At 31.2% G+C, this 26,962-nt stretch overlaps 2 protein-coding genes and 1 pseudogene across 2 annotated transcripts; 1 reads left to right on the top strand and 2 right to left on the bottom strand.

Moving 5' to 3' along the window:
* Nucleotides 1-10,542: 10,542 nt before the first annotated feature.
* Nucleotides 10,543-12,883, bottom strand: MP2 (maturation polypeptide). The gene is given in 2 exon segments (NM_001251617.1): nucleotides 10,543-11,070; nucleotides 11,672-12,883. Coding segments are annotated over 2 exon segments (1,392 nt in total). The 5' UTR covers nucleotides 12,827-12,883; the 3' UTR covers nucleotides 10,543-10,833.
* A 1,211-nt stretch (nucleotides 12,884-14,094) lies between these two features.
* On the bottom strand, nucleotides 14,095-20,414 carry LOC100777099 (probable glycosyltransferase At5g03795). The gene is made up of 4 exons (XM_003541392.5): nucleotides 19,980-20,414; nucleotides 15,960-16,198; nucleotides 15,387-15,735; nucleotides 14,095-14,815 (listed from the first exon to the last, which is right to left on the bottom strand). The coding sequence occupies exons 1-4, from the start codon at nucleotides 20,196-20,198 to the stop codon at nucleotides 14,147-14,149; spliced, it is 1,476 nt and encodes a 491-aa protein (XP_003541440.1). The 5' UTR covers nucleotides 20,199-20,414; the 3' UTR covers nucleotides 14,095-14,146.
* Nucleotides 20,415-23,727: 3,313 nt separating this feature from the next.
* On the top strand, nucleotides 23,728-24,253 carry LOC100776033 (blue-light photoreceptor PHR2-like; annotated as a pseudogene).
* The last annotated feature ends 2,709 nt before the right edge of the window (nucleotides 24,254-26,962 follow it).

Below are 26,962 nucleotides of genomic sequence, written 5' to 3'. Positions count from 1 at the left end.
CGTCTTAGAAAAGCTATAGATTCTAAGACGGTTCTCAGGAAAATAATCATCTTAGAATTGTCACATTCTTAGAATATAATTTTTTAAAAAAAATAAAAAATTTATGATTCTAAGACGATTTTTTAGAGAACCATCTTAGAATGTATTTATTTCGACAACATATTCAATTCATTTCTCCATTTGTTTCTTTTGTTTTATAAATTATTTTATAAAGCAACTTGTTTCTTTTTTCTTCTTGCTTTATTTATATATCTTCTCATATTATAAATTAGTTCATTATAAGATATTATAATTAAGATATAGATATAAAATAACACGAAATAACAGAATATAAAACTATTACTATGTAATTTAATTTATACAAAATCAATTAATTTATTGTATTATTTTTTTGAGTTCCAATATATTTTAGAATGTACACAATATTAAATTTCTATTATCTCAAATGATATTCACAAGTGTCTTGTGGAAAATACGTTATTATGTTATCTACATACATATAATCAGCTTCAACTTAATTAAGGAAAAAGAAAATAGCACATATTACTCTAAATAATGAGAGTTATCATCATGTAGCTTTTCACTTTGGCACACAATCCTATATGTAGGCTAGATCATACAAATCAAGACCATCTAAACCCACACCAAGGCAAGCACGTCCTAACTGTTGAAGAATAGTAAGTAAAGTTTTCCCATTTCTCAATCCCAAGCAACCATATTAAACTAATTTATAATTAGACATTGGAAACACCACAAATCCTCCTTAATTTGAGTGCCTCTCAAAAATCACCAACGGGTTATATTAATAAATATAAACTAGCATTGGAGAGAAAAAAAGAAAAAAGACTTGGGCCAATGACACGACATTCTTATTAGTTCCTGCAAATCAAGGTACTAACTAGTAATCCAACAATAACACTGAGAAGTGCTATTTTATTAGTTCCTGCACGTAGGTTCTGTTATCAGTGAACTAATAATAGAACTCATCACACACACTAATTGCAAAACTATATCCATTTCTAACTCAGCCACCTAATTGCAAATTAAAGATTGAGATGTCAATATGTACAGTAAGAAATATTCTTGCTTGATTTAAATAAAATTAACCAACAAGTTCAAACTTTAAAGTGTAAGTTTTATTTGCAAATTATTTTGGAGTGGATACAATATTGGATACGTTAATTATTTAACAATCTTTTTAGGTAAAGCCTTCCTCAGAATGGTGACTCTAGGATTTACATACTCCACTTGTTCACTTCCAACGCAAATTGCAAGAAATCAATGGTAATTTAAAATTGAAATTCAATCCACTGCACTATGAATGTATCAAAATTAAATCCAAACTTAAAACCATACAATTCAAAGCATTCTATAAAAGGAAAAACAGACCTGAATCCACGGTTTCCCCCAATACCACAAAATTCCAAACAAAGACTTCTGCTTTCTATCCAATCATAACATCACCAGGAGCAGCTAATCACTAACTACTACGTTTAAAGATCATGAACACAGAATCAATCCACCATAATTATCAAGAAACTGGGACTTAACCAATAAAGCAGCAATGCAAAAAGAAGATCTCATACTAGAATAAACAAGATACCATATGAAGATCCACTGTGAAGCCCGGATACGTGAAAAAAGGAAAAGTATCAGTGTCGCACCCATATCCGACACCGATACTCCATGGATACGGTCGAATACGTATCCTAGGAGTATCCAATTTTTTTTATTTTTTTTAAAATACAAGATACGGCTGGGATACGGCTTAGATACGGCTTCCTAAGGCTAGACATGGCTTCAATATGATTCCAATACGGCTCAGAAACAACTACAACGTTTAACCCCTTTTTTTTATGATTTTTTAAATGCAGAAACTTTATTATTTCGCAAAACCCATTTGCTTCTCTTCTTCTCCACGCTTACGAAGCTCAAACCCATTTTCTTTTCTTCTCCACACTACGTGACAACTGAAAACAAAGTTTCAAAGTGATTCTCTTCCGTGTCAACGTGATTCTTCTTCCTCGTTTATGGTTTTGCAAGCCATCTTCAACGGCACCTTCTTCTCGACGACGACTTCTTCTTCAACAACTCTCTTCATTGGCAGTTCTGCAAGCACTCTTGTTGCCGTCGATTCTCGTCATCATCGGTTCCCATCATTGTTGTTTTCAGCCACTCTTGCAAGCACTCTTATTGCCGTCAATTCTCGTCATCATCAGTTCTACAAGTTTTCAATCAGTATGGTGAATTAGTTCATGTGAAGATTCCAGCTGGCAAGCGATGTGGATTTGTCCAATTTGCGGACAGGTAATAAAACCTCTCCTATATTAAACATACCCCATGTGTGATAGCATTTTCTAGTCTAGGCAACATTAATATTATGTCCTAATTTTTCATGTTTTATTTTTTAATATGAATTTGAAGCTATTCCAATGAAAAATCTAACTGTTCTAGAAAAAAAATTTGAAACTATATATAACTTTTTATATATTTTATTAACGTATCCAAGATGTATCGTATCTTTAATTTTAAAATTTTTCCGTATCTCCGTATCTCCGTATCTGTGTCGTATCGTATCCATATCGTATCTCGTATCTAGGCTTCATAGGACATCCACAATGAAATTCATCATTAAACCCAAATAATTGCTAAGCCATCTCAAAAGACTATTAATGAATATTAAATAAATTATCCAAACCCACTCAACATAACAAATTACCTCACTAACCCGATCGCATTGCATGCTTCCAATTAACGGTTCCCCCAATTCAATTCAAACAAATTGCAATTAAAAATAAAAAGGTTATAGAGAGAGAAAGCGAACAACGAACCTCGGCTTCGAGCTTGGTGATGTAAGCAATAAGTGCAAACTTATCTTTGTGCTTAATCGATTCCTCATCGAAGCCAGCGTCACAGAGGCGCTTCCAGATCTGTTCGTCAGAGAGAGGGTTTCTCAAAACCCTAGAACCCGGTGTAATGGACAAGTGCTTCAAGGAAGAATTCAGAGTTGACAACTCCACCTCCGACTAACTCCGAAATGCAATTCTTCAAAAAATCACAAAACCCTCTCTCTCTTCACTAATCGTGGCTTCGCTTCTTTCTACACGCATGGGAAGGAGTTTATTATAGAAGGAAGAGATTCTTGGAACAGAACCACACGCATTGTGCAAATTAGGGTTTCGGTTTTGGAAGTGTGATTTGGATGATGCTGCTTCTGTCGGGGAGATTCTGATTCCAGTGAAAGGAAGAAAAGGAGAGAGAGATTTTGTTTGTGTGTGCCTTTTTGTATTGAGGAAAAGAGAGAGAGAAAGAGAGAGAGAGAGAGAGAGAGAGATGCAATGTTGGGAGACGAGGGCGAAGTAGGCATTGGAAGGGTCGTCGAGGAGAGCGGTGGCGAAGAGGTGGCGAGTGGCGGAGATAAGGGTTGGGGAGGAGCGGAAGGTGGGTTTGGAGGAGATGAATTTGTTACTGAAAAGAGGGAAAAGACGGAGCGTGAGGTTGAAGGGGTACAGTCGTGACTTTAATTATGCTTTTGCAAATACATTCTAAGGCGGTTTTATAAATAATCATCGTAGAACAACTTATTTGAAGATGGGTAAACAAAATCGTCTTTGTTTTAAATTTTAATATTTACAAAAATATCACCGGCATGCTTTCTAAGACAGGTCTATGACAATCGTCGTCGAAATCACGTCATAAAAAATAGGTTTTTTTAGTAGTGGTGATGTCAGCCATGCTATGGTAGCTAGGATATTTTATGGCAATACATTAATGCCTATCATGCATTATTAATATATTAATGCCAATATTTCACTTCTGCTCACGAGGAAACTAATGGCACTGTGAACATCATCAATGACGAAACTCTTAATAACATGATGGCATGGAAGCTAAAATCATGGCATAATACTACGCTTACCGCAACAGGAAAATGTTAATGTTATATGCACATGATAATAATGTATCTAAAGCTAGATATTTTAAGGGAGCTATTGGTAAGGATGTCTATTCCCGATAGTTGTTATATAGCAAATTAAAAAATTGCTAATATAGGGTGAATAGCAAGATAACATAATATCCCTATTTGATGTGGACTTGCCAAAAATTACGCCACCAAAAGCACCACTGTTTGCTTTCGCGCATATACCGAATACCAGCTTTATGATCAAGTAAATATTAGCACCGATCAGTGGCAGAATATTATAGCATAAGCAGGAAACTAATTGCTTAATGATAGCATGATCACGTACATATGATGTTATAATGGCTTAACATAACAACATACAACATGCTTTTATGTGGACTACACACTTCAACAGTTATCATATATACAACATCGGTTCGTCAACATTTTAATAGTGAAAAAGGTCATCTATAATATTGATGATACTTTTGGGCATAAGGTATTATTGTCATGCCATTACCTATTGTAGGCACTTGCACTTTCTGGCTCTACATATTTTATATAGTGTCCGTGCATCAACATGATAAATATCATGACATAGCATACATGAAATGGACTGTTGGTTTTTGAAAGTAATTGCCATACGATGAGAGATACCAGGCGCATGATATTTATTACTTTTGGCAAAATAATGTGTAACTTTTGCTTTCTCTGTCATGCATTGTGAGTAGATGCCGGAAACTGGGAATTCCTTTCTTTGATGGCTCCTTTATCATCCTTTTTAGGAATTATCTCACAATGCGTTTATAGTAAACATGACATCCCTACATCAACCATCACGTATTGGGGGATATTTTTCTTCTCCAATATGAGGGATTAAACATTGATAGGCATAATTCATGGTATCTGAAGAAATTGAAGAGTGTACAAAAATAATAATCCAATGCTAAGGTTAATTATTATAACACTGTATGAATGATAAGAATTATCCACATATTTCTCACTCAAATTTCTTCGTTATAAGAATATATCAAGACTGATACAGTTTAATATGCCGTAAAGGTGAAGTAAGCAATAACGGAAGTAGGAGAGATTGAGCCGTAACTGAGGCGAGTAGCCTCATAGTCTCGTTGGGGCACGAATGCGTGAGCAAATAATTTGTAGGATGATTACGAGAGCGTAGTCTCTTGATTAATTTGTGTGGCCGGAAAATTAATTTTTATCGGAACCATGGTAGCTAGGATATTTTATGGCAATACATTAATATCATGCATTATGAGCGCCAAATATTCTTATTAAATTTGGTAAAAAAATAAATTAGAATGATGTTCTGCCATGAGTTTCTCTCCGAATGATGATGAAATATACCTAAGAAAAGTCTTCGACGATCAAGGTATAATAATTGGATTAAAAGTTATTTTACCTCAACATTAATAACCCATTTTATAAAGGTAAAATCAGATAATAAAATCTCAAATTTTTTAGTGAGTTAATAAAAATAAGGAAAAATAATTTTATCTTATATTTTCTTTAATAATAAATAATATTTGATTTTATGAAATATTTTTATCTTTCTTATAAAACTTTCTTTTTTTTTTAATTATATTTATCAAATTCTCTAGATTTTGAGTAGACTATTCAATCAATCACACCAAATACGAATATTTAATGAGTCTGAGTAGTACTCGATCTTTTCAAAGGAAATAGTTTAGTGTCACCAAACATGTTATGAATTATTTTTTTCTTATATGTATATATTTAGAAATTAGAAACAAACTTCAAAAAATTAATTTAAAATATAAAATAAGTGATTTTTATTAAACGATTTTTTCTATTTTTTTAAAAATATTTTTTCATAAATTGTCTCTTTAATTTTTTTTTCTTCATTTAAATATTTTCCTTCGTGTTTGTAATAATTTTCTCTCATACATTCTAGTTGTCATAATCTGTTGCGTCATTTTCTCTACTTTCCACATTGGCACAAAAGAATATGGTGAAAAAAACTATCATTCGATTCTATACTTTGGACTTTGGAGTTCAAATCCTAATGAAATTGCCCTCCTCCGCAATCTATCACATCTAAGATTAATTTTTTTTCCTTTAAATTTAGGTTTAAGGAATTATTATGATAAGTAAAGTTTACACACTGTCTATTGAAAAAAATAAAGTCTTACATTGATTAAAAATATCATCTTAAATTTATAGAATGTGAATTTGAGCTTAATTTAACCCCAAAAATTAATTTAAGTGGTGATGATTATCCCTCACTTATATACTATATCTTGACTTTAGTTTTAGCATGTGAGACTTGAGTTTTTTTTCAATATAATCAATTATAAATTATTAAAATAATTATTTTAAAAGTTTATTAACTTAATATATCTAATAGGATGTGATTGAATAATAATATAAAAGACTTTTGATGAGTAAAAATAGTACTTACACAGGAGTAATTGTATCTCACATAGTAGTATATCGTGGACCTAAGTTTCAATATTAAATCATTGAAACTAGTTATATTTCAAGAATAACCAAAATTATTACACTAAACAATTGAGATAATTAAAAGAAGATTGAAGTATTTTTATGATTTTTGATTTTAATAGAAACCAAATTAATTGTCGCAAAAAAAAAAAAGATTTAAGCGATATTAAAAGCGACTACGGATCATGATTCACTAACACCAATTTTTTCTCAATCTCAATTCTCATGAAATTCCTCCCGTTTAATGATGTTCTTTGCCTTAAATTAATACTTCAATTATCATAGATATATTAATTTAAGTCAAAGGATATAATCAAATCTAGGGATTATCAATTAAGAATTAATTAATTTATTAAAGATTACCCAAATAGTTTGATAATATAATTTGATGTAAAACATTTTCTACCTAAGCCTACCAAACATACGCAGATAATCATCACAGTACATCTGATTAAACATAAGAATAATCAATTCCAAATAAAAATTAAGTAGAAATAAGGAAGTGAATTAATTAACATAAAACATGAGAAATTCCATTAAGAAGAGATAAATGGGTATAATTGAAGAACTACATTATAACCCTCAAACTAGAGTGACTAGTCGCTCATGATTAAAGCACAACTAGAAAGCTCATATGAAATTAACATGGACATACCAATAAGGGAAGAATGATTATCACGATCCATCCTTATAGTATTGCCTATGTTCCACAACCCTCAAAACCCTAAAAATACTCCCTAATTGATAAAAATGTCATAAGTCACTTTTATAGACTTCATCCCCCTTATTTATAACTACCTAAGAATAATAACTCATATGAGGCACACTACAACTGTGTTGAAATTTGCCACGACCGTGGTAAAAAACTATGGAGCTAAAGCTCTAGAACATTGTGGAATGAATACGATAATCCTGATGCGGATTACGACAATAATTAATTCACCTCTATCGTCATCGAAAGACTAACACTATTCAGAAGGGGAGTCTTCATATTATCATGGTTGTCCTGCTTCGGACAATCGTACTAAATGTACCATGGTCATGTGCAAGTGTCAAAGTCTTTAAATCTTTAGATGAAATGTAAATTTTGACTCTTTTTACTAAATGATTATGCTTTTGCATGACAAAATTAACATCCAAACATGAATTTCTACAAAAAAAAAATAAAATGAAAAGAACACAAAAATTCTCACAAAATATCACTTTAAAAGTAATTTATCACTCTTTTTTTTTTGCTAAATACTCTTTATATATTATCAATATATAAATTATTTACTCTTCTTATTTAATCAAATTATGTATTAAAATATATTCGAATTTATAGTTTTTACATAAAAATATACATCCAAACCCACAAGGATATTTTCTAAAAAATCCATCCAAATCCAATTCAACAATATATATATATATATATATATATATATATATATATATATATATATATATATATTATTTGCTATCTAACTCATAATCATGACACAGAAAATTAATTAATCTCCAGACTCCCAGGTGTATCATTAATTCCGCAATTGAAAGTTTTGTTAGAGTTTATAATTACCATGTTGTGCTTATCAAAATGGCTACTGCTTGTACTAGTACCTCATGCAAGCTGCCAAGTTTGACATTTTTTTTATATTAGTAAGATGAAGGCAAATCTCTTGCTGAGCAAGTGAGGATTTAAACGTACAAACGCAAGTGGTGCAATAATAGATGTGTAATAATGGAGCGGTACCGCAGCCACACAATGATATGAACAACCAACATGAGGTGAACGAAGAACCTTTCCAATTTAAGATTTTTGATGTTTTGCAAGAATCCAAATGGTGAATGGAAAGGTTGGTCCCAGCCCCCAGGGGTAAGAAAACTTATTGTAAAGTCATGCATCTAAAAGATTTATAACAGAAATAGAAAATATATACTAAAAAGCTAACTTTTTTTTTGGGTGCAAAAGAACCAACATTCCCTACCACTTTTTTGTCGTGTGTTTCTATGAAAAAAAACAGCAATAAACTTTTTTATTTCTAAAATTTATTACAAATAACCAAACTTTATTGATTTCAATTCTAATTTAATGAATCTTATTTATAATATTGTAATTTATAATAAATTTTAGGTTTAAATATGTTTTTAGTCATTTAAAGTTGAATCATTTTCTTTTTAGTTCTCCAAATTTAAAGTTAATTTTTTTAGTCCTTAAAATCTATAAAATACTCTTTTTAATCCTTCTATACAACATGGGTCAAACATAAAATAAAATATTCACAATTTGTGACAATTTTTTATTGTCAAAATTTAATTTTCTATTTTATATTTTAAATTACACTTTTGGTGATTAAAAGTTGTCATAATCTAGTGAAAAAAAATAAAAACTCATTCATCGCTTTAAAAATTACTTTAATTTTTTTATTGACTTGATTTTAGCAATTTCAAATCACCAAAAAATCGTACTTTGAAATATAAAACATAAAATTAAATTATGATGATAAAAAATAAGAACATTTTGCGGATTTAATGAACTTAAAAAAACAATTTTAAATTTGAAGAATTAAAAAAAGTGACTCACATTTAAGAGATTAAAAACATATTTAAACTTAAATTTTAATTAATAATAAAATATGTATTAAAAAGTGTATTCACTTATATTTATTTAGAAAAAAAAATCAATCATATTTTTAATAAATTATACACGTCTTTCTGGTTATGTTTGTTTGAGTGACTGGTATGCTACTATTATGAGGTCACCGGAATTCTATACTCTTGGTCTTGGGTGTCTATAAAAAATATTTTAATGTCCAATCAGTTCCTATATTTCAATATAAATAATAAGGCCAGGGTTGGAACAGAACATACTTAAAGCTCCTAAAGACTAGGAAAAATATTTGGGCCAGGTAGGAAGAGGAAAGGCCCAATAATAATGGGTACTGTAATATAGGTTGCTACCTGTTGCTACCTGCACTCCCATTTTGCTTCCTGCACTCTTTTCGGAATGTATATTAACTTTCCAAATTGGAAGGAAAAAAGAGAGTGCATTCCAAAATGTAACTTCACATTTCAAAATGGACATTCGACAAGAAGAACAAACTGTAGAAAACAACATGAGATGTGTAGAAAGCAATGACTTGTAATATAATGGGGAGATGTCATAAAGTAGAAACCTGAATAAAACACTGGGCAAAACATTTGAATCCTACACCTCTCAATTTTTAAACATTCTCAAACTACCCACTTCATATTATATCTTTTCTCTTCCTCAGCATGCTACTCCACGAGGGAGTCCCACCCGTTCTTGTACTTCATTTGTGTTTGCTCTGTCATTAGGTCTTCCTCTTCGTCTCCATTTGTGCCGACTCCACCATTGATTTCTTCCAACTACATAGCTCCGGTGAGGTTGGGTTGACGTGCAAGTGCATTTTCGCCTTTTTTATACTAAGCTTTTATTTTATGGACAATCCTTTCCAGAAGATGAATAGTGACAACTGTATTCATAACTGGTATTCCAAAAGCTTTTATTTTTGGTTAGGGAATGATCATTCAGGAACACAACTTTCATTTAGAATAGGTGTTTCATAATAGTAAAACAAAGCTTCCGGAATACTTGTTACAAAAATATGTTTTTTTTTTTACATACAATTCGAAATGTTGATTGCATTTTTTGGAACACCTATTTTGGAATCAGAAAGCCTATTCCTTTGTTCTAGAATGACTATTCTCTAAGCTATTCTAGTTCTCTAAGCTATTCTAGAATAAGAATAATTGTTCCAAAAATCTATTCCAAAAGGTAAAATTTACCTTTTAGAATGATCATTTCAAAATGGAGATTCCAAATAAAAGGATTATTTTTATCCACACAAATAATTTTTAGAATGATCATTTCAAAATGGAGATTCCAAGTGAAAGGATTATTTTTATCCACACAAATAAAATGAAAGATGCGCGATACAAGTTGGAAGGTAATTTTAATTATTAACTTTTATTTAATATAAATAATATGAAAAAAGAATTAAAGATGATACAGACAGTGATAAGTCATAGCATTAGACAAAATAGTTAAAATTCATACTGGCTAAGTTAATATCTGGTGTTTTATGTATTTGTTAGTGAATGAAATTAAAAAAGAAAAAAGGATCATTCAGTTCAGTTCAGTCCAGTCCAATAGATCCAAATTCTATGATGGATGAAAATAAGTTTTAGATGATACTGCCCATAAGGCATCTCTTCTCATCACTACGTGTACAAGAACGCGCAAAATGTTTATTGTTGAAATGGTTCCCACGGAGCCTAGAACCAATCTTCAAAACCTTACACGTACTACACATTTTTTTTTTTTTGAAGAGAATGTAAACAAGCAAACCAAAATGTAAAAACATACAACATGACAATATATACTATATAAACTGCATGCGTCTATATATACTAATATTGTTGTATCATAGATCACGTTTTAATTATTTCTTGCGGCGCTCCACATTGACGACACCCTCTTCATCGAAGCGTCCTACATCGTTGAAGGTCTGTCCCGCAATCTGGTCGGCGGCTTTCAGCGTTTCCGCAATTGCCCCTGGTCGACTCTCTTCCACTTTCACCACCACCTTGTCTCCACGGCCCCCATACCCTTCTTTACCTTGAAGCTTTGGCTCTTCCATTTTCCTCCTTGCAGTTTCACCTGCACCACTCACATTTTCCTGCATCACATCACATCCACAAAAACTATTCAATTTTCTCAAACATCAACAACTAGTATATGCACATTAATGTACCCATGTATAATCAGAGTGACGGATTCAGAAAGTTCAAATACATAAAATTAGGAAAACAAAACATACACATTCATGGCAGTGCAGATAAGTAACGACCTAGATTGTTAATAAATAAGTACAACTAGTTTTTAGGTTTTCAATCTTATAAGTGATTTTAGTCCCCTCATCTCATATATCAAAATATGGAGAGAGAAAGTGTTTTTCATCCTCAACCTTCTTCATTAGTGGCATTCGAAGATTCATGATTAAAATCTACTCTTCTGCCACACTTCACACCATTGCATCTACTTATCTAACACATTTTCAGATATATGTGGTGAGATTCATGGACAAAATGTACTTACATCAGCACATTTCAGATATATGCATATTAAAAATGATAACTTTTTAGTCCTTTAAGCAGACGAGGACGAAATCCACTACATTCCACAGATACATGCACCATTTTAAAGAGAATAAAAGTAATTTCAACTAATCTCGAAGGAAAAATAAACAAATTATCCTTTAAAAGATGCAAAGTTGAGACCTTGGTGTTCTCCTTTGCCTGTGCAGTTTTCTGCTTCGCCGCATCCGTTGTCTCAGCGGTCCTGTCCTTCGCTGCATCCTTCATCTCCAAAGCCTTATTCTTCGTCACTTCCGCGGTCTCCGCGGTCTTGTTTTTCGCGGCCTCCGCCGTCTCCGCGGCTCTGTCCTTGATCTCCCCCGCCTTATTCTTCGCCGCCTCCGCGGTCTCCGCCGTCTTTTTCTTTGTTGCCTCCTTCATCTCCCCTGCCTTATTCGCCGTCGCCTCGGCGGTCTCCGAAGCCATCTCTTTAGTTTCCTCTTTCTTGCCGCTCAAGTAACCCACGGCCCTCTTCGCCGCATCCGAAGCCGTGTCCTTCAGCTCCCCAAGCTTCCCCAACGTCGTATCTTTCCCCTCTTTCGCCTTCTCCGCAGTGTAATCCTTATACTCTCCCATCTTATTCACAGTGGCATCTTTCCCCTCTTTCGTTTTCTCCGCAGCATAGTCCTTATACTCTCCCATTTTATTCACAGTAGCATCTTTCCCCTCTTTGGCTTTCTCCGCAGCATAGTCCTTATACTCTCCCATCTTATTCACAGTAGCATCTTTTCTCTCCTTAGCTTTCTCCGCAGAGTAATCCTTGTATTCTCCACCCTTCTCCATGGTCGTCTTCTTCGCTTCCTTCGCTTTCTGCGAAGCATAATCTGTGTACTCTCCAGCTTTTTCCATCGTTGCATCTTTTGTTTCCTTGGCCTTCTGAGAAGCGTAATCTGCGTACTCTCCGACCTTGGAACCGGTTTTGTTGTTGTTGTTGTCCGTGGCAGAATCGTAGATATCATGAGTCTTTGTGGCTGATATGTCCCTTACTTCCCCCGTTGCCGACACGTCATCGGGCTGAATGTTAACATCGTGAATAACCTCTGTATTACTGTACGCGTTATTAGTAGCTTCTTTCTTGCCAACGACAGCTTCCTTGGCGTTCTCGTAGGTGTCTTGCACCGCCTTAAACATGGACCCGATTACACCACGTTTTTGTTGATCTTCCTGATGATGTTGTTGTTGTTGTTCAGCAACAACACCGAAATCACGGTCTCTTCTTTCTCTGTTGACTTGTTCGAGTTCTTTGGCAGCAACTTTCGCAGCTGCCTCAGCTCGCTCCTCTTGTTTCTTGGACGCCATTGAAAAATTGTTTAGTTCTTAACACACTACTTTTCACTCAAGTGGAACACTTTTGTGTAGATATTGAGATTGAGATGTGGAGGAATGGAAGGAGGGTTTGATAATTTATATATAGGTGAGGGTTGTGTTGTGAGTGACACGTGTGCTTGGGAGGTGTGACACGTTGTTATGAGATGCTCTTTTGGTGGTGACATGTGTCTTAACGATTGAAAGCATCTAATAATGAAATGTAACGTAAAAGATGTGTGTGAGCTTAGGAATGAGATATATATTTGGAAATCGGTGTTGTTATCGGTCACTCGGTCCCTTACCTTCCCTAGAAGGTGGCAGCGTGTTGGGGGAAGGAGTAACCAAATCCAAGTCAAACGATTCCATCCTTGTCTAAATGTGCATCCCACTCGAGTGGTGAAATTAAAATCAAAACGATTCCAACCTTGTTTAAACGTGCATCTTTTTTTAAATTTTCACCAACTATTTAATATAAGTAAAACAATTAATTATTTTAAATTTTAAAATATTAATGAATTACTCATGTTTTTAACATAAAATTTCATGAGCTTGAATTCCATCGAACTTTCCTTTTTTTTTTTATTTTAAATTTTAAAATATTAATGAATTACTCATGTTTTTAACATAAAATTTCATGAGCTTGAATTCCATCGAACTTTCCTTTTTTTTTTTTATTCTTTTCTAAGTATTAGTGTTCTTATGAAAAAAATTAACAAAATAAAATTTTCAAAAACATAAAAAAAACAAAATAGAAATTTTAAAATTTAATGTAATAAAGTAAAAAAAAATTACTAAAACATAATAAACTAAAAAGCAACGTTTAACCAAAAAATAAAGAGACTAAAGAAATGTAAAAAAATGAGACAAAAGATCACTGCTGAACTTATTGTAAGTTTCGTTGGTTTACAAATTTTCATGAGTTTTATTTTTCTGACCTGTATTTAACATAACTCTAGCTCCATATTACTGTCTATGTTCCAAAATGACTATAATTTTAACCTTTAAAAAAATATTTAAATTGGTTGATATTGAAATATTCAAAATATTTATTCTAATTTTCACATATATATATACATAATGTTGTTTTAAAAAATTTACTAATATATTTATTGAAATTAAGAGAGAAAACAAGAATATTCTAATAATTAAAATTATCCCCCAACTAAATATTAATTCTCTTAAAATATTTATTTTCTAGTTTTGTGTAAAGAAAATCTTAAACATTAGTTAATTTGGGATGGAATAATGAAAGGGCATCATTGTCTATGAAGTAATTTATTAAACATGAAGCCATAAGTCACAACTTAAGAGTCATTGATCATCACGGACTCTGAAGTTGAGTCTCCTAAGCCACACAGAATGAAGGATCATGTGAAACACATCGAATCGCTTGGGTGGAGAATGAACCTCAAAGTGTCTTCTAATTTGTCCTACTCTTCTCTGCATTCTTATATGCTGCCTTGGGGAAATACTCATCAAAATGTCCTTCAAGATGGGTATGTCTTTCACTGAAAGCTCAACTGAGAACGACTTCCAATTCAAAACGTCACTAAAAGGAGGAACATAGTGCTCTGAAATGAGCACAGGAACACACCCTGTGTAAATTGCTTCCACCACTCTAGGGCTAGCGACCTCATACCCACTAGGGCAGAGGCAAAACTTGCTCTTCCTCAACATGCCATAGTAAGAAACACCCTTTGGGAGGTACTTGTGAACTTGAATATCTTCATCCTTGTTTTCCCAATGCTCAAGAAGAATTGGCCTAATGGGGCCATGAACTCCCCCAGCGAAGAAAGCCAAAATTGAACGTTTAGATGCAGATGGCCCACCAACGAAACCATTTATTGAACCGGTTTGGAGATTGATTTCAGGAAATGAAACATCCTTTGCAGGCTTGAATCCTTCAGAGGTGTTGGCATTGCAAAGTACTCGAATAGAGTTCTTGTGCAGGTAAGGTAAGGAGAATGATGCTTCTGGCCCCTACACATAATAAAAAAAAGACAATAACAAAATTAATTAGTGAAATTTTCATACCTCAAATTATTAAATAAATAATACATGCAATCGCGTCTGTCCAATCACAAACTATTAAATACAGTAAGTTTATTGACTTTTTAATAATAATTATTTTGAAAATTATATTAAAAATAATTTTTGATTGATTAATAATATAAAAACTTTTACAATTATAATTTTTTTAATTATGTTTTTGATACAAAGTATTTATCAATTTTATTTCAATTTTATTAATAACTAATTTTTGTCAAAAAGAACTTAACTTATCACTTTTAATGAAATTTATTCTTTCAAATCATGTTTTTTTTAGTACACAAGACTTAAACTCAAAATTTTATTTAAAAAAATCAAAAAACCTTACTTAAAAGGATCAAACTCAAAATTTTATTTAAAAAAATCAAAAAACCTTACTTAAAAGGATCAAGTCAAGTACCACTTAAATCATAGACTTGTTGGTATTAAAATATAAATTATTTATGCATTCTAAATCAACAATGTAGGGAATGATGAATTAGTGGTGCTGAGGTATGTTTACCCAGTCATGGCATGCAAGCATGAAGTGATCAGCTCCAAGGCTTCTATTCCAATAAGGGTATCTTGTAGCAATGAGATTGACATAGTCTATGACTGTTTTTTTAATAGGGCCAAAGTCACGTGAGTCTCTTTCATACACAAATCGAACCATCATTACTACACTAAAAGGAAGGAAAAACACATGTGCTTTCTTGGGATCTTTAGTTCGAAAATGGTCATTCATTTCAATAGCATGTATGAAGTTACCCTCCATGGAGTATATGCTTTTGCAAGGTCCATTGTGGAAAACTGGAGTCTCCCCTTCTTCGTACACAAATACTTTGAACTGTTTCTCCATTTCTAAGTAGCTCCTGTCATAGCAATTTTTCAAGGAGTGATTTGTTATGAGCAGTGAATTAATATAGCAAAAAAAATGCATGTAACATTGTTCACTTATTGTGCTTGTGGTATTGAAAGAATTGTTGTGCACATTTGACCATTCTCCAATATTGATTGGGATTTTTGTATACTATTACTATGCAAATTTGTAATTGGTCATTGTGAAGAGCAGTGCATGGCATAGTGCATTATGTACCTGTGAAATGCCTTAGCATTCCAATACATTGGACCTGTTGGAACATAATCTGAATCTAGTGTTCGATTCCTGTTTCTGGCTTCTCTGATTGCAGCTCGAGCTTGTGCTAGAACAACTTCGGTTCTATCTAAGAAACTGAACTTTCTTTTCTGCTTCAGTCTTGGGTGAGATTCATCTGGTTTATTCACAGGAGCTAAATTGAACTCGGGTTTGGAGACATTGAAAACTTCAGTTTCTTTCTGTTCAAAAAAACGCAAGTCATTAACTTTTGTTAAACTGTCAAATATGCTTAGATTTCAATTTAAATGACAATTTGATATAAAGAATTATCTAATTCTCATTCTTGCTCCAAAACCAATAAAAAATTATCATTCACTTAATCACAAAGCATAAGAAGAACAATTAATAAAAATATATATTAAGAGATTGATCACTCTCAACAAATATTTTTACACACTTTTTTACACACAGGTCATAAATCAAATTCATGATTACATACTTAAAAGACAAGATTATTTATCATGCCACATACCATGCTGAAGGGACAAGGTTACTTCCACATTTAAGGTAATACAATAATTATTGCTGAATATATATTTATTCTTAGAAAAGTTATAATCTCACCTTCAATCATTATTTATTCCATAGAGGAAGGGGTTGAGAAAATTTATTTCCATTGGGCTGGAATCCATGCATCATGCGAGTAAAAATTTATATTTATTCTCCCAGGTCCCAACTACCCATTACACTCACTACACTCTAATTCACGTAAATATTGAACTCATACCAGATTAATTGTCCCATGTTGGTAAATCAATACACAACAGCAATTAGTATGAAAAAATAGCTAGTGTGCAAACATATATTCTTGCTAACAATTTCTGTTATTTCAATTGACCCGATATTTGCCTTAAAATCAATCAATATTTTTTTTACAGTTTTATAATATGAAATTTGCTTCTTTTAATTCTTGGTGTCACCCTTGAATCGTACATGCAGTTGTATTTGTTTTTTTTTTTTTTAATGGTGATCCTCAGTGCAAAAAATAATAATAATTTTAACACAATACTGATATTTTATTAATTATAATATACATATTACTGAAAAAAAAAATGTGCATCAAACACATCTTTAATTATTCCTAAGATTATCAAAAAGATTCCAACCCAACTTTAATAGTTAACCAAACACATTTATCTAAAAATACCTAGGTATAGCATTCTCATAGTATATTCTCACGAATAATCTTTATGAGAATCAAGAAATAATCCGTAAAACAAATGCTTTTAACAATTTTTTTAAAAAAAATAATAAGCCTGACACTCTAATTAATTTTTTTTGGTGTATTGACACCCTAATTAATATTACACCACAGAAAAGATAATTACTTCCATTAAAATTAATTCACATAATATGCAACTGATTTGGAAAGATCAAATTTTTTCCAAACAATTATAAATACAACTCAAACACATTTAAAATGTGCAATCATGATTTTAAAGACATTTAATGTATCTCATACTCCTCTCTTTATTCCATTAAAGATTAAATTCTAATTTTGTTGGTCCCATTAATTTTCTAAATTATGGTCCTTCTAATTTTAAATTGTAACATTTAATTTTCCAATTTTACAAATTAATGATTTTGATTCATCTGTTAGATTATTAACTAATAATTGTGAATAATAAAGTTATTAAATTAATTATAAATTAGTAAAAACCATTATATTCATAATTATTAGTTAATAATCTAATAAATGAACCAAAATCGTTAATTTTTAAAATCAGGAGGATCAAACATTCTAATTAAAAATCATGAAAACAAAAATCATGGATTTGAAAAATTAACCAAACCAAAAGTTTCAATTTAGCCTGACCAAAAATAAGGAAATGTTACTGGTGCTATAAGGGAACTCATTAAGAAAGAAAAAAAAGAAAAAAAATTTATTGGAATGCAAAAAAATGAACTTCCTCTGATTTTAAAATGAACAAATGAACTCCCACATGATTTCCAATAAAATCTTTTACCTTTTATTTTCTTAATTAATGTTCTTAGAACAATTTATTAATTTTTCTTGAATTGTATAAAAAATCTAGGACGATAATTATTATGGGATGAAGGGTATTCTTAACTCTTAAGGCAGTTCATATTTTCAAATCCAAGTGAATATTAATTACAAATCTTCCTACAAAATCTTACTAAATATAAAAATATTAAAAAAAATTACGTTCTAAAACATAAAAAAATATTTTTTAATTAATACTTTTTCTATAAAATATTTTTAGAAAGGTTTACCAAAAAAATATAAAATTACTCAACCCAAATACGGGATCTAGATCGAAAGTACAAACAGAGAGGCAGGGCTTTCTCCACAAATAAAATAAAAGAAAACATTTAGCATTTTAACAAAAGAAATAATAGCTAGGGAAATGCTCCAAAAGTCACACTACAAGACAAGCTGCGTAATTTACAAACTTACGAAAGGGAAAGAGGGAAAAGAAAGAATAATCCAGAACTTTATGCCTGAAATTCGCAACTAAGTTGTTCCTATATGATTGGTACATAAATTAAGCAACGATTAAAAAGTAACATCCAATTTACAAAAACAACTCTGCGTTAGTTCAAATCCTTTCATTGACAAAGAACAAATTGGCAGTTCCATGGCAAAGTAAAGCAACAACAATACGAAAATTCTTAATTTTTTGTTTTTTGAAATTGGTCCAGATAAACCTTATGACTAATTTTTGTAAAAATAAAATAAAATAATTGACCATTTTTAATGAAGTCTTTCTTTTTAACTTTATTTTCATCTGTAAATTAAGCTCAAACATGAAATTTTCGTTAAAGAGACTAAGTTCCACTTAAACTTAACTAACAAGATATAAGTTCATTGGGTTTTTGTTGCAAGATGATGCTGTAATACTTAATGGCAATACTTCTGCCATAAAAGAAATAATACCAAAAACATACATCACTATAATTATAACACAGCAAAATATTTGTATACAAAATGCTTGCCAAGTGTTTACCCATAAGAGAAAGAAAAAAGAAAAAAAGAAAATGAAAAAGCATGACGGACATAAGAGGAGAATCAGGAAATTACAAAGCATGTAATGTGAGTGCATGTGCTCGAGAATTATCACTGTTGGACGCAACATAGAACAGCGGGAAGCGTATTAGAGTAGAATTTGGAAGAAAAGCATCTGTGAGTACAAAATTTCGAGTTTCGTTAGCTTGTAAAGGCTAAAGACTAAACTCTTATTTTGGATAGCAGTTATAGAGTTAGCTCTAGTCACCCATGACCCATCATTACTCTTCTCAAAGTAAGAAGAAATGTCGCGTTCTCCTGGTTTTGAGAAATAATCTTTGACACAAAATCTATTTCAAGAACCTAATGAAAGATGATTTTTCTTTTTTTTAACAGTGTAACGAAAATATAAGAAATAAAATAATTTTATATTATCATATAATCACCTATTATTATTGGTATGATTTTCAAGTCAATATTAATGAAAATCAATAGTATGTGATTAAACAATAGTCTATAATTATTTTAGACTATTAATATATATATATATATATATATATATATATATATTATTTTTTATTTTTTAAAATAAGTTAATTCAAAACCATTATTATTAATCATTGGAAAAAATATTAAGTGAAAGATAATTAAATAAAAACGGGTGGCATTAATTACATTTGTTTATTTTTTAAATATAATAACTTCATCTAATCTTTGCATTAATTAACGAAAAAAATAATTTATATACTTTCTGTGTAAAGCAATTTTATTTAATTATAAACTATCATAAACTTTTTACTTTATAATAATTATTTATACTCACAGTATATAATCACTGGACTCTTAGTTAATTCTCTAAGGGATGTTTCTACACAGATTAAAGATCTTGCTAAGAAAATGTAAATTAAACAGTAAAATTAGAATTGAAAGAAAATCGATCACCATTACCAAAGCAGAGAAATTAAGAAAGAGTGAAAGAAGTGAGGTCTTACAGATTGATGAAGTATTTGTGAAGAGGAATTTGAAGAAGAAGGAAGAGGAGTAAATGAGACAGAACAATCTGCAATGAAGCCCCATCTGCAAAGGCTTGGACCCTTCACAGAAGCAAAGCCAACAACCACAATGAGAGGCACCAAGAACAAGAGCTTCAGTGTTGAAAATGCTTCTGAACCCCACCATGCACAGCAATTCCATCTGCTACTACAACCCATATTGAGAATTTGTGAAGAATTAATTGGGACAACTCAAGACTCTATTTAACAAAGCATCACACTTTTCATCACTACTCTTGGCACAGCTGGCTGGTGAGTTTCTTTAACTACAGTTACATTTGATAGCTGCAGAATTCATGCATGTAGCTGTTTTGTCTCTTTTTGCTACCAAAACAGTAGAGAGAGAAATTGAGAGGGGTAAGGAAACATGGGATCCAAAACTGTCTGGTAGGGTGGTGGGGTTATTATATATTAAATATAAAATCTGATTTAACTTTGAAATATTAATATACGACACTCTTTAGTGTATATATTTATTAATCTTTTATCCATTTATAAATTTTTACTCCAAAATTAACTTTTTGATTTTCTTTTGATTCAATAACTTAAACTAGCTCATTTAATAAAGAAAAGAGAATAGTAAAATTTAATTTCAATAAAGAAAAAGCACACGAATTGAAAAGTGAGAATTCAACCGTTTTTATATTAAAGCTCTTTTTATTAATTTTAAATTAATAAATTATATATTAAAATATCTTAAAATAGTTATAATTATTTGATAATGTGAAATTTTTATACTAATAGTATATAAAAAATAAACTCATTGAATATTATCTTGAATTAAAAGTGTATTTTCTAGGCACATGATTTTTCTTTTTTCTTTTTGTATATATATACAATTTATGTTGTGGCAAGCATTCCAATTCCAACTCTACGTTCTTCAAATATACGAGTATTGCACCTTACACTTGAATTGCCATGTAACTTCTTGGATATAAGAAGTTTTTGTTTTTCCTGCATATTACGAATTGGACTTTTGATGTCCATTCCTTCGTCGTGTTCCAATTAGAGTTGCTTTCAAGGAGCTGTGGCACATGGATATGGATGTAAAAATAAAATAAAATAAAAACTTTTTGGATTGAGTCTTGCCATTTGGATTTTCGCTATATATTTTTGCTTTTTCTTTTGCCCTTTGTTCCCACGTGTTGTTGCTGCATGTATTCTTTTCTTGACGTGTCAATTTAAAACTGAAGTGAAGATTTAAGAAGCATGCTTTGAGTGGACCTGAAAGAGAACTAAGAAGTTATTGAGCGATTATTACTTTCATATAGAGTATTCATTGTTTGTGCCTCGCTTCAGATTTGCATGCAGTGGTCAATTTTTCTTTTTTTCAAATATGTTAACAGGTGTTTTAAAGATTTTGATTATGACACTTAAAAATAAAAATATTTTTATTAGAAGACAAAATATTTTATCGTTTGTGATTTTTTTCACACTCTCTTATAATTTATATAATAAATATGTTTTTTTAATTTTTTATTAACCAATGGTATAACGACACTAATTATCCTAAACCTTTCCTTTTTACTCAATTTAATATAATACCTTTTTCTTATATACAGTACTTCCGTCGAAAGCTGGTCCTATCTATAAAGCTCAAATTGAGAGCGGTACTTATGTTTTATATAAGATGTAATTTATAATACTTCTTGTAATAATTATTTTTAAATTTAAATGCACCTAATTAAAAGAAAGGTTATATTGATCAAAAAATTATAATGACAAACAAGTAGAAGAGAATGAAAATAAAAGAAATATTGACGACAAATGATAGTATATATATATATATATATAAATATAAATTTAGGACCTATTTATTGATATCAATTAAATTAATTATTTTTTAATTGTGATAAATTGAGTAATTTGGTCTTATAAATAAGAGAAGAGGGTTTAAGAAATAAATATTTAATTCATTAAGATTAATAAAAAATAATTAAATTCATTTTTTAAATTAATATTATAATAAATTCAAATTTTATTAAAAAAATATCGATAGTGATAGTACGTATTAATAATTTAAGTGATAGTTTATACATAACATTACTCATAAATTAAAGAATAATACTATTAATAACTCAATAAATATATTCATTTTCATTATAAAAAAAGTGATATTTGTGTTGGATTATCTACGTTGAACCCTCCCACACACCCATAACCAACAGTGTGTTTTGTGTTGGATTATCTGTGTTGAACCCTGTCTGAATTTGGATTGATCTTTTTTTGTTTTTTTGTTCAAAATCATTGTTATGCGTAGACATGGCAACAAGGAGGAGATAGATATGTGATTTGCAGTTTCTTTTCCATTTCCTCAAAATCATTCTCGTACTGATCTCCATCCTCGCCCGTATCCACCTTATAATTAAAAAATATTTTTTTGCAAAAAAATACATAAGGAAATAAACTTTTTAAAAAATGAATAAAATTAAATATATTATTTATTCAAGGAATCAAGTTTAAAAAGTTAATTTTAAAAAATTAATAAAGTTAAATATATTATTTATTCAAGGAATCAAGTTTAAAAGTTAATTTTAAAAAAATTGAACAAAGCTAAAAAAATTAAATAAAATAAGGGTATTTTAATAATTATATATGTCGGGTAGGGGACACTTAGATACGTACCCATATTGTTCTCGCATCCTCATCTTAAAAAGTCAAGCATTATCCATACCCATATTGATATTCAACCAGAACGAGAATTATCTCCTAAGGTCGGGACGAGACGATACCCATTGTTTGTCATGTCCAGCTCTGAGTTTGATATGATACAAACACCAAAATGAATAGGATCCCTTAAAGAATTCAAACTTAGGTAAGTGACTTTTAGTTTTGTTTTAGGAAAACATATTGATGGCACAATCTAAAAATAAGTGAAAAAGTAAGTAATAAGTTATAGGTTAATATATATGAATATCTTTTGCTGATAAAAAAAAAGAAAAAATCTCAAAAAAAAGAAAATTCATTTCATTCCAATTCAACTTGTCTCTATATTACAAAGTTATCTCTATTTATAGGCTAGGCTTCCCTTTAAACATTCACTAGAAACTGAATTCTCACTTAAATTAAATTTCCACTAATCATTTAAATTGATTAGGAAATCTAAAAATCATAAAAACTGACTTATAAAAGATATCAAAATTCATATGAATTTATTACATCAAAATTAAATACAAAAATTCATTAAAAAATAAAAAAAAGCTTTAATTGATTCTTTGGACCAAAAGTTACTTCATCCAAATAAACTTCAACTCACAATTATATTGATTCATGAAAATTTATATTAAATTTGATTGTTAACTTACTTTTAGAATTAAAATATTAATTCAAACATAAATTACTTTACCTTAAAATTATTTTTAATTAAAATGAATTTTTTATTATTAAATGTGTATGTTTTAAGTTTACATAACTCTTACATCAGAATTGAGATAATTTATTATATATATATATATATATATATATATATATATATATATATATATATATATATATATATAATTGAATGAATTAAGACGTCAAAATAATTTGAAATTATCAGTAACACTACTATAAAAATGATCTTTTAAGATGCAGGTTTTAAGACGGTTATATAAAAACCGATGTAATATGTAAAGTAGTGATAATTTTGTAAATAATTACAATTTTTTAAAGGCAGTTTTTTGAAAACCGTTTTTGAAAACATTTTATGACGTCGGTTTCTTCAACAACCGATTTTAAATACAATATTTTAAAGACGGTTTTAAAAACCTATCTTTGTCAAAAGAGTTTTCCTTTTATATTCTCACTGCCTCTCTCTCACTCGTGCCCTCCCAGTCCTTCCAAAACCTTCTTCAAATCCACCGTCTCTGCCAACCCCCTCCACACCCCTTCTTTCCCTCGAGCCCCACCGCCCCCGCGACCCCTCCAACACTGTTGCCCTCCGCCATGCTGCAATAGTCTGGTTCTGCAACGACCTTGGTCTCCTCGACAACGATGGCCTCACCGCCGCCAACAAAGAAGCCCTCGTTGTCCTCCCCGTCTACTGCTTCGACAAGATCAACCCCTATCATGTTGCCTTCCTCATCGACTCCGTCTTCAACCTCCGCTGTAACTTCTAGGCACGCCAGTCCAATGTCGTTGTGCGCATCGGGAAGCTCAAGGTGATGTTGGTGGAGCTTGCCAAGGCAGTTGGGGCCAATGTCGTGTATGCACACCACTTCTCTTGTCTTTAAAACTTTTTTCTCTATCTCTCTACTTTTTTATTTAAAAATTTTGAATTTTTTGTTTCAAGGTTGTGGTTGTTTTTTTTATTTTGATGTTTCCGCGTGGTGGGTATGCTTCAAAATTTTTACTTGAGTTCGTTTTTTGCTTTAACCCCTTTGGATTTTTTTTTCTCGTTGTAGGTTTTTGGTAAGAAACTTTGTGTTTTTTCCTTTTGACTATGTTTAGGTTAATTGAACTCAGATTTGGGATGATTGTGGTTATTCCATATTTAATTGAGACTCTAATTTTAATGTTTTTTGTTGAGGTTGTTCTTTGGGAATAATCAATAAATAGGATTGTAATTTGTGGGGCTTTTACGACTATATTTGTTTCTTAATCATGCCACACATTTCAAGTCCAAACGCATTCAACTAGAATTTTCAAGGTACAAAGTACCTACATGCCTCCATATTTTTTGTACTTGCATGAAAAACTATTAGTTTTCCACCTTCCAAGGCAAATTTCAAACTTAGTTGTTCGTTCTTCCCATACCCTTTTTGGCCTTTATCCCAATTTTGTTCCTATCCAATTGTATGTGCTTCTGCAGGTTGTATATGCATAAAGTCAACTACTGAGGTCGTGTGCTAGAAGCAAAATAAAGAACAATTTGATCTTTGTTCAATTTGGTGGATCATTGGGTCGTTGATGTCATTGTGAAGCATAAGAAGCTTTTGTTAAAAATATAAGGGGTTTCCAAATGATGGTTATGTCGTGTTGGAAGCAAATTGTTGATGGTGATGAAGGAGATGAGAGTGGGAGAGTTGATGGTCTTTTACGGTACAAGGATTTGGGGAACCACCTTTATGGGGAATTCTCAATGGTTGTGGTTCAGGACAATAGTTCATTAGAGGACCGAGGTGAACTTGAGTCTAGACCCTTGAGTTCTAATCACTTGGGTCCTCAAGGGACTTTTATAGGTGTTTATGATGGCCATGATGGAAGTGAGGCTTCATAGTTTGTTGGTGACAATCTCTTCTGCAATCTCAAAAGTATGTTTTTCATCTTTTATTATGAACATATAGATTCAATTTCATTCAGAATATTGTTTTTTTTTCTAGATATTGTTATATCCAGATTTTGAAATGGATTCAAGACTAAGGAATCCAAGCCATTTATAGCATGGTTTGGAAAAATCATGGCGACACCATGGTTTTTGAGATAGCCACCATGATTTTAAAGGGTATCCAAACATTCTATTTGTCTATTATGACCAATTAATTGATCATGTATTTTAAACTCTCCAATTAAACGCATTTTTCACACAAAAAGTCCTAGTGACCCTTCAACCAAAATTATAACTTTCTATGTATATCTAAGCCTCATGCACTAGGCCACGAACCCTTTTGTTTTTAGTTTGTTACTTCGCTGAATCAATTTCATGTGTGATCCAGGGCTTGCAGCTGAAAATCAAGGTATAAGTTGTAAAATTTGAACTGAGAATATTCAAATCATTACATTTTTTCATTGTTCCCTGTCTTGTAACTTGCTCTCATGAAATCATTACATAAATCCCCGTTGTCATAGAATTCACTCTCTTGATCTAAGTTCTACATGACCTGAGTGATATCATTCCTTGATCACAAATGCAAGCAGTTTGGAGCTTGCTCGAGATTTCGTTCTGTTTTGTCATTGAGTTTTACAGACAAAGCAGTGCTAGTTTATATTAGTTTTCTCTAGTTTGCATTGTAGTGATTGTGTTGTGCCATTATTTGAGAAGTTTTCCTGCTGTTCTAATGTCCCTCAACTAATGCACCAATACTTCATGATACAGATAATTGAGAATATGGGATTTATGAATAATGTGAAGAGCTTTGGCAAATTTGACTAGTCAATTAGGAACATGACATGCCTCAACAAGATTCGTATGTGCCTTATTCTCTTTGCCCTTTCCCGATGGTCAGCCTCATGGGCAAAAGGATCAAACTAGTCACTATACCACAGTTCCTAATTATCTGGAACAAAAAAAGACTCAGAAGCTTCTTCTTCTTGGAATTCAAGGATCTGGTACTAGCACTATATTTAAGCAGGTATGGCTTTTATTTCAAATATTTAGATGTATGTTTATGGTAAATACTTCTGAGATAAGCAACTATGTTGTTTCAAATCTAACGTAGTAAAGATGTATGAAAAGTTATTTCATGTTTCATTGTTTTGTTTTACTTCTAATATTCTTTATTTCTCTCTTCTCCCTCCCTCCCTTCTTTCTTTGATTCTTTTATTGGGAGGCGAAAGAGTAGGAGTTGATATGAAACTAAGTAGAAGTTTTTGTAGTCTCTTCATTTACACTAATGAAATTAAAATATTTTTTCTGTCTTAGTGTTTAAGATTGATTTTCTTCTAACTTGATTCTCCTTTATGGCACTCTGGCAATTGTTGAGCAGGCCAAGTTTTTGTATGGGAACAGATTTTCTGATGAAGAGCTTCAGGATGTCAAATTGATGATCTAGAGTAACATGTATAAATATCTTAGTAGTTTAGTTGATGGAAGAGAGTGCTTTGAAGAGGAGGTTGTTTCTAGAATGAATGGACAAGGTTCTCCCGATCAAACTATGGAAACAGGTAATATTTCATACCATGGTAATTTTGTTTTCAAGTTTCCACTTCATGTGTTTATTGTTTGGCTAACAGGAGACAGTGCATGAAAAAAAATACTGTAAGTTCATTCAATACCTTATCAT

This window comes from Glycine max, chromosome 13 (genome assembly GCF_000004515.6).
Source record: "Glycine max cultivar Williams 82 chromosome 13, Glycine_max_v4.0, whole genome shotgun sequence".
In the NCBI taxonomy this organism is placed as follows: domain Eukaryota; kingdom Viridiplantae; phylum Streptophyta; class Magnoliopsida; order Fabales; family Fabaceae; genus Glycine; species Glycine max.
Note: the sequence above shows the minus strand (reverse complement) of the source record. Positions and strands in the feature narration are given on the sequence as shown.